The sequence below is a fragment of the Macrobrachium nipponense genome, chromosome 6 (assembly GCF_015104395.2).
Source record: "Macrobrachium nipponense isolate FS-2020 chromosome 6, ASM1510439v2, whole genome shotgun sequence".
NCBI classification, from domain to species: Eukaryota; Metazoa; Arthropoda; class Malacostraca; order Decapoda; family Palaemonidae; genus Macrobrachium; species Macrobrachium nipponense.
Window position 1 is genome coordinate 4207284 of NC_061108.1, and position 13469 is coordinate 4220752.

The 13469-nt window shown below is 29.9% G+C and overlaps 1 protein-coding gene across 6 annotated transcripts in view; it reads right to left on the reverse strand.

Moving 5' to 3' along the window:
- LOC135216328 (rootletin-like) overlaps positions 1-13469 on the reverse strand; it is a 413187-nt gene that overhangs the window by 112204 nt on the left and 287514 nt on the right. For 5 of the 6 annotated variants that reach the window (XR_010314855.1, XM_064251513.1, XM_064251514.1 and 2 more), the window contains 2 exons: positions 12799-12993; positions 7843-7994 (listed from right to left, as the gene is read on the reverse strand). Coding sequence is in view for 5 of the 6 variants with exons in the window: in XM_064251513.1 (XP_064107583.1) it covers positions 7843-7994; positions 12799-12993 (347 nt within the window). In the remaining variant the exon portion in view is untranslated. The remainder of the gene's footprint in view (positions 1-7842; positions 7995-12798; positions 12994-13469) is intronic. The other variant, XM_064251512.1, reaches the window with a different exon arrangement.

The window sequence follows — 13469 nt, forward strand, 5'->3', positions numbered from 1 at the left end:
AAAACATTTTCCCATTAAGGCACATATCTTAAATATATGCCAGAATATACTTAGTACATTAATTACAGGACAGTCAAAGTCCTTCTAGTGCTTTCTAGTCCCTCTGAAATATTGATATTCAACCAATACAGTAAGTAAGTACCTTTATTCTTGACATTTAATTACTGATAGCCAATATGCACACATGGAATTAATAGGTACTTGTGATGTGCTCTTAGATCTTCGAACTTTTATCCAAGACAGCCACAGCGATGAATGGGTATGATTCTAAACATATGAAGATAGTTCAAGGCTGTCTCTTGTTTACTTAATCATAAAGCAATTACATTTAAATTTTGTAGAAACACCTTAATACATATCACAGGTAAAAAATAGATTATTCATAGACTGGCAGAGAGGATGTACATTTATAATACAGGAAAGGAGTTATCAGCAAATTATGCCTAGTGAAATCCATAGCAATAATAAAAAATAAAGACAGTACTGTTTTTGCAAATGTGAGACGTAGTTAATACTCTGTATAATTTATTAGCAATAAATGTTAAGCAAATAAGTATATAACTTTGAGGACTGGAAGTGGTTACCACTCTTCAGAACAGGAGGAACTGGTAAATGCTTTTAAACAATGAATTTATGTGAGATCTGTGAAAGGGGTCAAAATGACAAAATGTACATACAACAAAGTACTTACTATTTAGAAAAAAATCATGCTTCAGAGTTTGGAGAGAAAGATATATGAACAAGATCTCATTCTGTTATAGATATCAGCATCAAATGTAATTATGACTTCAATGACTATAAAATTTTGCATAAACTATATGTATTCTCTTTCAACTAGTTAGTGTAGCCCAAAACTTTTCTGGAACATCTGACAAAATGGAATGAAAAAGGAGTATGTACTAAAATAACAAATAATTTGTTGAATGTCACGTAAAAATACATGGAACTTACTGTATTCAAGGATGACTCTATATAACGTTCTTGCAAACCAAAACTTAACCCTTCTTACACTAAACACAGGTGCAGTTACAAAATGCATTAGTAATGATCCTCAGAATGGATTTTCTTTGCATTTTCGTTAGTAAAACTCTTAGCATATCCCGTTAAAAAAAATGAGATATAGTACTGTACTATAAGTATCATATTGTTTTAGCAGCAAACCCTATGACACATTTTGTACAGTTATTGAGTTTCGTTCCCTTTTTGACTAACTGAAAACAAAGATAATACGAATAAAGAGCAGCCTTATGCAACAGGATGTTTCTTCAACTAAAAAGCAAGTTAGTACAAACAGCTGTTCCATCGCAGATGAATATCTGCTACAAAATCAGAACAAAAGTAAACATCTGCAAACATGTTATATGCGTATGTATAGCAATCTAAGCAATAACTGATAATCCAAAAACATTCAACATTATAATCTGCCAGAAAACTGTACCTGTTTTTCTTTGAATATTCCATAACTTCTCTATATCATTTTACAATATTTTAGTACAATATATTAACAACACCAGTGAGCAGTGTCAGTACCTTGACCTGAATGTCTTCTTCAATAGTTCCTGGATCTCAGTAGTAAAACAGTTCTCCAGTTATTAGGACATTAAAAGTTTGGACTGAACTAAATTGGGTCAAATGTTTGATGTAAAATTATGTAGTATTCTCCCAACAACTATTTGCAATAATCAACCAAAAACAATTTAATATAAGCAAAATTTAAAAATATTTCATGATAGTCAAAAAGCTCTCAAAAGGTGCCTACATAATAACTGCTGTAAGTCAATGTGCCATAAAAAAAATTAGACAATAATGTAAATCTGTAAAACTGTTAAGCATATAAATAAAAAATCACTAGATACATGAAACTAACTACCCAAAATTAGCATTACTTATCCAAAATACACAATTCCTGACAGGTTAAGTTATCTCTTATTATGACACTTTTTAAATAAAACTTTGACATCTATCTATTTATAAGCTTTACTGCACCAAGAATTTTTCTTCCCATGAACCACAACACTAAATCTATGTACAGTACATTAATAAACTCCACTACAATTTCTATAGAAATTGAAGTTTCATTAATCTGTCACAGAATTTTGTACAATAAGATATTTTATTATACAATCAAGAACAATCATTTTCTTGCACAGTATCTGGATACGTATATGTTTTTTTAATGTACTTTTCTAATTACTGAACCCAAACATTAACCTCTCATGAACTTAGTGTAAAATGGTGTTGGATTCTTTTAATGAAACTTGGAAACAAAAATGTTTCCATTATATCTCCAAAATTTAGAATTTGAGGAATAATGCATATACTGTACACAGATGCACAGACACACAGACAGAGACACACACCCCCACACCTACACACTCTCTCTCTTTAGAAATAAAAAAAAATTAAAGTTTTACTAAAAAATCAAAGTTTTACTAAAGTTATTTCCCGTTCTTGTTATATATGAAAAAGCAAACTACCGCAGTTTCATTTTATGTAATAGCAGAACAAATACGAGGGCAACAACACATGGTTGAGTTCTCTCTGCTACAAACAGTGTCAACTATGCAAAAAACTCTTTTAAAGAGATATTTTTAAAAACATTCTCTCCAACCCATCTTGTACGTATTATCACATAATATTACTCTTAGATAAAAAAATATTTTCCCATTTACAGTAGTGGCTCAGGTTACGAAATTAATCTGTTCTGAAGCGGCCTTTGTAACCTGATTTTTTCGTATCCAGAAATACGTTTTAGATGTAAATTGTCTAATTCATTCCAAGCCCTACAAAAACACCACAGTAAATCTTATAATAAAGCTAAATTGACCAATAAATGAAATACAACAATTTGGACCATTCAATACTGTACCCATAAATAAAGTGTATTCGTGTACAGGGTACAAGAAATACTGTATGTACATGTACGTATGCATGTAGTAAAATGTGGAACCTTACCTTTTGAGTGAGGCGATGTCCGAAAGTGGCGACAGAGGAGGAGGACAAATGGCAGAAAACATGAACACTTAACTTAATGAAACACATTAAAAAATGGCAGAAAAGATTAACACTAAACTTTACAAAACACATTAACAAATGGCAGAAAACATTAACACTTCTTGATTATCTCCATCTTCGTCTCCACAGAAAGCATCCTCTTCTTTCTGTGAACTTCAGCAACATTCTTGGGATCCATGGCTAATAACTTAAGTAATTAAGTTCACACACAACACGATAAAGTAACTTACAGTACAACGAAAGCGAAATCATTAACACGAATTTACGTTAATGAACGAAATCTACGTGAACAAACGAATTCCATGTGTGTACGATAACACTGCTGAAACGAAACGGTCGAGGAACTCCCTTACGTAGATGCATGATGGGATGGATGCTGACCAATAGGAGAGCAGGATCTTATGGCGGTAACTAGCATCAGGAACCAATGGGAGAGCGGGAGGATGGTGGCGAGTCTACTGAGTTGGCAGCGCGCGAGTTTTAAAATTGTTCTCGGCGGCCCAGGCGAATCTCGGACTTTACAGTACACCCTTTTTGCAACCTGAATTATTTTCGTGCACAGAAGCAATATAATCTTCATCTTTGCCTTCGTAAGCTGGATTTTTCATACGTAGGGACTTTCGTATGTAGGGGTATGACTGTATCTGTTTCATAGAATTGCTCAAATAACATTCATGACAATATTCTTCCATAGTACAATGTACATATGCTCTTTTGATATGAGTGACAAAAGTGAATTTACTGTAATTCATTTTTTTTGGTGGAAGTGTATTTCTGAATATTTACTTTTTGTACTAAATAACACAAAGAAATTGTAATAAACTAATCTAAATGTGGAATGGAGAACACTATAATCAATCTCTAAAAGCTGATTCATAAATATAGCTTTAAATCTTCAATAAAATTAATTTTTTCTTAGTCGCTCTTCATCTGAATTCAAAAGAATAAATTACCCATGTCATCTTTCATTAACAATATGTACTCAATAGCTACAAAATTCACCAAGGGATGACAGGACTTTTAAAAATCACTTAATAAAACATCTGGCTAGAAATGAAAGTGAATGTAAAAGTTACACAATAATTACTGTAACATTCAAAGACTAAAATTTACCTATTTTCCATGTATGCCCATTCAAAAAATTGTTTAATAAATGCATACTTCAGCAATGCTTGAACTAATTTGGTTCTCTGATACTGCAACAATAATTTTCAAAAGATGATGATTTTCTGCAACATAATCTGTGCACTGTACTTATCATCAGTTTCAGGTGTTTGGTCATGTATTTGTTTCAACAAACTTTACATTTTTAACTTAAAGTTCCAGTTTGTATCAGGTATGTCTGTTATATTACATTATTTTGCACAAATGCTATATGGGTTATACATTCTTCTAAAACCTATTCTAAATTGAAACCAAGTGGTACCCAAGACTCCTTTCAACGGATGAGTAGGCTACAGGTTTTACAACAAAAATAAATTCTTTATGGATAAACATGATATAAATATTGATATCGACGAATATGATGAGCTTTTTGTGCTCTTACAATAACTTCATAGTTTTCCATAACTTTTTGGAGAGCTGCGAAGATATCTTGAAGCTTTCATGATAAAAAAAAAGTGGTTAATATGGCACATACGTACTGTATTTCAAAATAGTGAAAAAACTACAACTGTATTACCAAATGATATAATAGTGGTTAATATGCCACATACGTACTGTATTTCAAAATAGTGAGAAAAACTACAACTGTATTACCAAATAATATAATATTATGGGAATTTAATATTCAGATAAAAGATACAAATAAAGACAAGAATGTACACGCTGCTGGAAACTGGAAGGAAAGTTTTCAAGATTTACAAGACAGTTCATTTTATTCTGTTCACATCTAAATTTCTTTGTACACAAATCACGCTCTATCATTCTAATGCACCATTTTGCATGCAATTTAGTTAGGCTTATGTGAATTTCTTTAAGAACCCAATAGAATTAAGATTTTTACAGTAATTTTATTTAGAAAATGTAAAAAATGAGCCTATAGAGTAATACAGTAAAAATTAATAATTTCTTAAAGTAAATAATATGTAATTTTCATCTACGTGAATTAATCTTCAATACGATACTTAATTGTATTGCTATTAGTAAATCTAAAGAGTGGTTAATGCTGTAGCTGCAAAAAATATACAGTATTCCAGAAGTCTTATAAGCATACTTATCTCATTGTACACATTTGTACAAATTACTCTTATGTACAGTCCTTCAATCACACTTAAAATACTTTAAAACAGAAAAAAAAACATGCAACATGTCATCCATCGGTTTTAGGAAAGATAATAGGAAGTTTTAAGCTTCTCTCATAAAGCATATTTATAAACTATGATATGTCAAGCCTCTCCATTAGGTCACTAAAACTATCTATACAAAACAAGATAGGCAACTGAAAATGTATCCCTTGCTTTACTCATATACAGTATTAGAATCAAAATTAAAAGAAAAAAAAATAATGAAAAAAGTACTAACCTCAACCCTTCCTCCAGACTTTCCAATGCAAAAGACAGCAAAATACAATCAGCAGAGAAGAAAGATTTCCCAGACTGATGTCAGCGCATTCATTAAACCAAACTACTATTTGCAAACTTCAATTTTGTACTTTTTAAAGAGGATAGGAAAGTGTGATCGTAAGGTCGTCATTCACAAATAAGAGTGGAGCTGTAAAATGTAAGTACAAGTACAATATAAACAAAACACCTGAATCTACAACTCTGCCTTCGTAGTTCTTAAGCCACTCAAACATTTACTTCAATATGCATTAATTAACTTTGATTCCATTTACAAAACTTTGAGAAGATAAAACTCTAATAATTTAGGCTTCTTTTCGTAAGAAACAAGATTTTTTAATAACCCAGTTTTTCTAGACTATGAATGGTTTGAAGACAAGCATCATACATATTCAGTGCAACAAATTTTACGAAAGCAGTGCTATAAATCCAAACACCTATGTTTAAAAACAAAAACGAATTAGACAGGTGAACAATATTAAAATGCCTAAGAGATAAAAAAATTCATTCAAATATAAGAATGTGGAAATGAGTAGTTGAATCTGTAGTGTTCAACACATTCCCTTTCTGAGGGAATTGATGCAGCACCCTTGGCCTACAATAATAATTCACATCTACATACCAATAGGGTTTTGGTCAAATGAAGTTTAGCATCTTATTCCATGTCAGATAAGGGTAGTAGAAACATTTCATGTACACAGGCATAATCAACTACTACTACTACTACTATTGTGAAAACAAATTAATTGGAGAAACTTTTCAAACAAATTTACAATTTGTATATGGAATCCTTCATTTTCAGTTTGAGAAAAAGAAGAAGAAGAGGAAGAAGAAGAAGTGAGAGAGAGAGAGAGAGAGAGAGAAGGGTCTTTGGAACCATGTCAGTACATGAGAACAGATACAATTGGTTTCCAACATGTCATCAGGTAAACTCCCATCTTATTTGCATGACTTTTTAAATTTTATACTTTCATACTCTAACATCGCACTCATATATTACCTCTCAACAGGAATTATTGGCCAACTGCTTTAGTGATGCAAGTCTACTGTCTGTTTCAAGTGATATGTACACAGCACCTAGCTTTTAAGCCTCATAATTTCATCACATCAAGATTTTGTTTGTTTTCATTCAGCTCTAAGACTTACTTATGTCTTCTGATTCCTCAGTTTTCTATATTCTTCAGCCTTTTAACAGGGATCATTATTCCTTAAACTGACTGAACTCAAATCACTTATGAATGGTCATCCTACTTTATGCTTTCTTGGGCTACACTAGCAATAGAAAGACTTTTCTATCAGTATTCACAAATAAGAAAATATTTAAATAAAGTACACAGTGATCAATTACGTAACACCATAAGTAAAAGTCAAAGGAAACAAGTAGCTACTCCTTGTATAGATCTTGAATGGAACAGACTATCACGAAACCCTTGTTTCTTCCTTTATTTGTGAGGACCTCATGACAAATTCTTTGGCACATGTCTTTCTGCCAATTTTTTTTATTTTTTTTTTTATTTTCATTTCAGCACTACAAATAACCACAAAGTACATGCCTATAATTATGAATGTGAGAAGGCTTTACTTTCAGTAAAGCTAATCACAAACATAACAACAGTACTTTGTCTGGAAAACTATTTTATTAATGATGAAATGTTTGACATCTCAGTTTATTTTTCCATATTTAATACCATACCACACTACAATTGGCAATGTAGTATATGAACACTAAAACACCACATACATATATATTTGTGGAAAATTCATCCAGAACTGAAGCCAGTATTGAAATCCTGCATTAAAGCACATCCATTACAATTCCACAGGAAAAGAAACAAATTAAACAGTACTTAATACTTTTTTTTCACTCCATGATGCACTAAAGGAAATACATTTTCCCAGTAACGATAATTTTCCATAATGAATTATCTCTTTTCCTACTTCTTTAATATTATAGTGTCACAAGAGGAAAAAATCAAAATGAAGTCTGATTCAGATTTTATGCTTAAAACAGTAAAAGCATACTTACGTCACATTCAGTAGTCTTACATTATTGAAATGAATTAAAATAAAAGTATTTTCTAAAAGAATCTTTTGAAATACAAGGATATAAACTTGCATAGATAATATAAATGCTAATCTGCTAGCAATCCAAACTCATATTTATACCAGGACTTCATCGCAAATATTTACAAAAAAAAAAAAGGGTACAGTATAAGTATGCAAAATAATCTTATACTGAAAGTAAGGAGAATGTTTGTAGGAGTACCTGAAAGCTGAAGGAGTCTTGCCATCTGCATCACCAGTGCTCTGCTCAGAATCCTTGATGACGGTCTGTGCAATGTCAACCATATATGCTTCTAATGTGCGCACCTTCTCCCTCAGTGTCTCCTGAATCTCCGCTTCTGACATGCCTTCATCCTTCATAAATAAAAAAATAAAATCAGCAATAGTATATAAACATGCACGTATACACACAGTGCGTCCTCGACTTACAGCGCCACCAACTTATGGTGATCAATCTTATGATGCTTTTTTGGCATTGTAACTTAATGTTGCATCAAGTTATAATGCAGTAAGCACCGTTGACAGTGCCAATGGCAAGAACGTGCATAAAGTTAATGGTGCAAAAACTCAATTTAAAGTGAAAAACCGACTTAGGGCAGAAATCAGCTTAAGGTGTGGCGCTGGAATGGATTCCGCACTGTAAGTTAAAGATGCTCTGTAATATATATATATATATATATATATATATATAGATATATATATATTATATATATATATATGTATATAGATATAATATATTATATATATATATATATATATATTTATATAATATATATATTATATATGTATTAATATATATATATATATATGATATATATATTATATATATTATATAATATACTATATAGAATATATATATATGATATATATATATATAGATATATATATATATATAATTATATAATATACTTATATTAATATATAATATATATTAATAATTTATATTATATACATATATATATATATATATATGTATATATATATATATATATAACATATATATTATATATATATATATATATCTATATATATATATAATATATCTTATATATATATGTATATATATCTATATATATATATATATATATATATATATATATTAATGTCTCTATATATATATATATATAATATATATGTGTATATGTGTATATATATATATATGTATATGTATATGTATCTATATATATATCTATATATATATATATATATATATCATGTATATGTATCTATATATTATATAATATATATATATATACCGCATCTATATGTTATATATATATATATATATATATATATATGCATTCTACTATATATATATATATATATATATCTATATAGATATATATATCTATATATATATATATATATATATATATATATATATATATATATATGCGTATATATATATACGTATATATATATATATATATATATATATATATATATATATATATATATGTATATATATATACACACATATATATTATATATATATATATATATATATCAATATAGTATAATATATATATATATTTATATATAATATATATATATATAAAATAAATATATTAGATATATCTATATATCTAATATATAATTATATATATATATATATATATATTATATAATATATAGATAAATAAACATATAATATACATATATATATATATATATATATATATATATATAAATATATATATATATATATAACATTGTATATATATATATAATAATAATATATATAAAGGATATAACATTGACTTTAACATGTAAACTTTTCAAGCAATCCAATACCCTATACAATGAAAGTAACAGGACAATTAATCTAAAAACCTGAACTAATGTTAATGGATAAGGAAAATGGTCTTAGACTAATCTTAATGAAAGGAATCAATTCAAAATCATATCTGTAAAGCTGTTTTAGTCAATATAATTTTGCAAGAATCTTTTGCCATAATAGAAAAATATCTATATCCATCTTATGGAGCCCTGGAGGGACCAGGAGAGTGTACTCCTCTGAGGGCAAACAACGGCTACACTATCAAAACAGAAAATTATCAATATATATACGTATGAGGATATGAATGAGAAATAGTATAAATTAATATGAAACATTAACTATTAACTATAACGATTCATTTTAATATTTATTGATATATAATGTCACTTATCTGATGCATTCTAAAGCCAAAGAGAAAAATAATCTCACTGAAAATTATTATTGATAATATTTTGAAATACACTAAGGCTAATACCAATCAAAAAGAATGAATACACAACATAAATGCAGTCTCAAATACAGTTACTCTTACAAGAAATTTCTTATAATCCTGTGATATACGACTGAATTATGTATAAGGGATACCTTTTAAGGTTATTAAATTTTTGCAAAACATATCTTTTCTATGAAATTAACAATGAAACCCAGAACGAACCAACCCATTAGTCTTGCCCTAAGACGATTTAATACACATGAGTTGGTGCTTAGAGCTTTCCAGTTTAAATGTACCAACAAATGAAACAACCTCAACAGGGAAAACAAATTTTAAGAAATATTGATCAATACATTGACAAGGCTAAAATTATCTCAATGTAGATATAATCTTTACTCCAGCCTATATACATTACAAAACACTAGATTGCAGTGTTAGGATTAAGCTCTTATTTTTCTACACAGTATCCAAATATACAGTGTTCCCCCCATATTTGCGGGGGTGCCTACCAGACTCCCCCACTAATAGCTGGAACCCACGAATAGTTGAAACCCCTAAAAAAACGCTTAACACTGCCTTTTTTGTTATGTAAAACTCAAGAAAAACCCACTAAAAACATTTATACCTGGTTTTTTTAATGGTTTTATCATAAATTGTGCATTCTATGACGAAATTGATAAAAAAAACCTGGAATTTGTGGATATTTCTCATATAAAAATACCGCGAACATGAGAATTTTCCGCGAATAATGGGGGTATATGTTCCAGAGAAATCCAGGAATATGCGAGTCTGTGAATCCATAGTCCGCGAATACAGGGTTTTCACTGTGCAGACGGCCCGTGGTTAATGGCGCAATCACTCAGCGGCGAATCGGTTTTATGGCTGTCGTCAAAAATATTCATTGAAAAAATAAGGCATTTTAAGGTATTTTTACGGCACAATTTTCAGTTAACAGCGCCGCTAGTGCTGTTGTCTAACGAGTTCATACATTTGTAGAAATGCCGTTCAGACCATAAAGGTTATGCTGAAAATATCGAGTTACATAAGTGCAAATTTAGCTATGGATGTGTCGATTTATAAATGTTCATGCTTTTATGTTGAAAATGTGTATGAAAATGTATTACGTATAGGGTATTTTTATTTCTGTGCAGAAATATGATAAAAAGGCAGCTTTTGAAACTGCCCTTTACGATATCAAATACGATGTTTTTTCATGTTCATTCTTGTAAGCCGCCGTCTGCCACTCTTCCAAAAATACCAATAAAAAAAAAAAAAAAAAAAAAAAAAAAAAAAAAAAAAAAAAAAAAAAGTGCAAATTTAGCAATCGATGTGTCGATCTTTTAAATGCTTATGCTTTTATGTTTAAAATGTGTATGAAAATATATTACGTATAGGGTATTTTTATTTTTATACATAAATATGATACAAATTAAGGCAGCCTTTATAACTACGCTCTACGTTGTCAGGGGATGTCCTTTCATGTTCGTTCTTCTCTGCTGCTGCATGGTGTTATTTTATTAATTATGCACCTTTTCCATAAATCCTTTAAAAAGTTATACATACAATAATATTGTATGTATTCTCATATTATTGTATTATAAAATACTACGGCAAATCTATGCCAGTATTCCGTGGAGGAGCCAATGTTGTGGTTTGAAATCAGCTGATGGCGAATACGAGTTTGTTTAGCCATAACGTAATTTTGAGCAAATTCTCTTGCTTCTAGTTAGCATAAACGAATATCTAGATACTTGACTTCTATGAGACAAGGTTATTTTTCCTTATACAACGTGTTTTTAGGTGGAAATATGAATTGAATATGTCTCGTTGTGAATGTGAACTATTTTTTTTCGTTAACAGATTACGTTGGCGGCATGTTTATTGGGTAAAAAAATTACGTGGTTCCATTCGCAATTCTCCTTTAAATCATCGTAATACGAACTTTACATTATTTATCTTATATCGGCGTGAAACCAACAGTAAAATGTGTTCTTTCAAGCACAGTAGTTTTGATTAAAATGGTTTTATCTCAGTTTTATCTACAGCTGTGTTTGATGGCATAGGTTTACTGGAGTTTTATCCTTGTTGCTGATGTACGATAATAGTCATTAGCAGCCTGAACAGTTTTCTCAGCTTCAGTTATAACTAGGTTTAAATTTAACAGTATATTTCCCGATTGATCTTTGATCTATAGCGAATAAACTTATTACATTAAGATATCTCAGTTCTATTCTACATAACGTCATTTATAACAACTACGGTAATAGTGTACCGTAGTACGATGATTGAAATACAAGCCAAACAGATGTTATCCAATTCGCTTGTACTTAAAAAAAAAAAAAAAAAAAAAAAAAAAAAAAAAAAAGTCGTTTCTCCTTCGGTTGTTCATGGCTGTACACGTTCACGCAACGAGTATAACGTTAAAACCATACTTTCATCATTCTCTTTCGCTGTTATTGAACTTGAGTAACTAGAAAATGGGATAAAGTTAGGCTATTGTAATTTGGTCTCTCATAAAATCGGACTATCGTAAGATGAATTATCGTAACTGTATAAATCTTATCATATCTTTACATACTCTAGACACCCAAAGGATTAAAGCTAAGCCTTTTTACTTTACATTATTTATAATGCTATAATGTACTGTACAGTAAATTCCATAGTACTATACTGCATAAATATAATTTTACTTATTGCGTCATTGCGGGATTACGGCGCCTTTGACTGGTCTAGAGTTTCGAAAGAAGGTGTGCAACAGCCGTAGGCTTTAAAATCGCTTAGCGTCGAAAATCACTTAGCGTCGGCGACCAGGAACGGGACCCCTGCCGCTAACCGAGGGCTGCCTGTACTATGATATCATTACTTAAAATATTGGGAGTAATTCACTACCAAGGCAACAAAGACGTACTTTAAAAAGACTCAGAGAAAAAGTGAAAACAACTCACCAATTTTTTATTAAGTTCAGTTATTGTTCTTTCCTTGTCCCTCAAACCATTGTTGAGTTCGGCTATTCTCGAATTAAGTTCGTTGATTTTTTCCTTGAGGTTGGTCTTCTCCGTTTCGGCACGGACCTGTGACCTCTCGCATTCTTGGATGCGACCCCACAAATCTGATGGATTAGCAACCACATATTCATCCTGCTGGGATAAATTGAAAATGAAATAAATTATTTCTATTAGAAATCAGTCTTATTGAAACGTTTATTATTGACATTTCAGCAAAATAATCACCTGCAATACCGAATGGGATGTCAGAATTAGTTAACCACAAATTTCATATAAAATAAGTCTAAAAACTACTGTATACTGTATAATTACAAATTATAACATTATATAATAAAAACTTATTAAATGTAAACTAAAACTTACTCTGTGAAAACATAACAAATATTTAAAGAAAACTTTTGCAGTAATTAAAACTAGTTGCATTTAATCTAATCTTCTCAAGAAGTGAGATAAATAATGAAGCACCTCAAATATAATGGCAAAAACTTAAGCAGGAATATAAATGTCTACTATGAAGCTTATGACCTATTACAAAGAAAATAACAGATCACATAAAAAAGAAGCTTTCGTTTATAATCAAATTTAGAAACTTGAACTGAGTGATTTTCCAA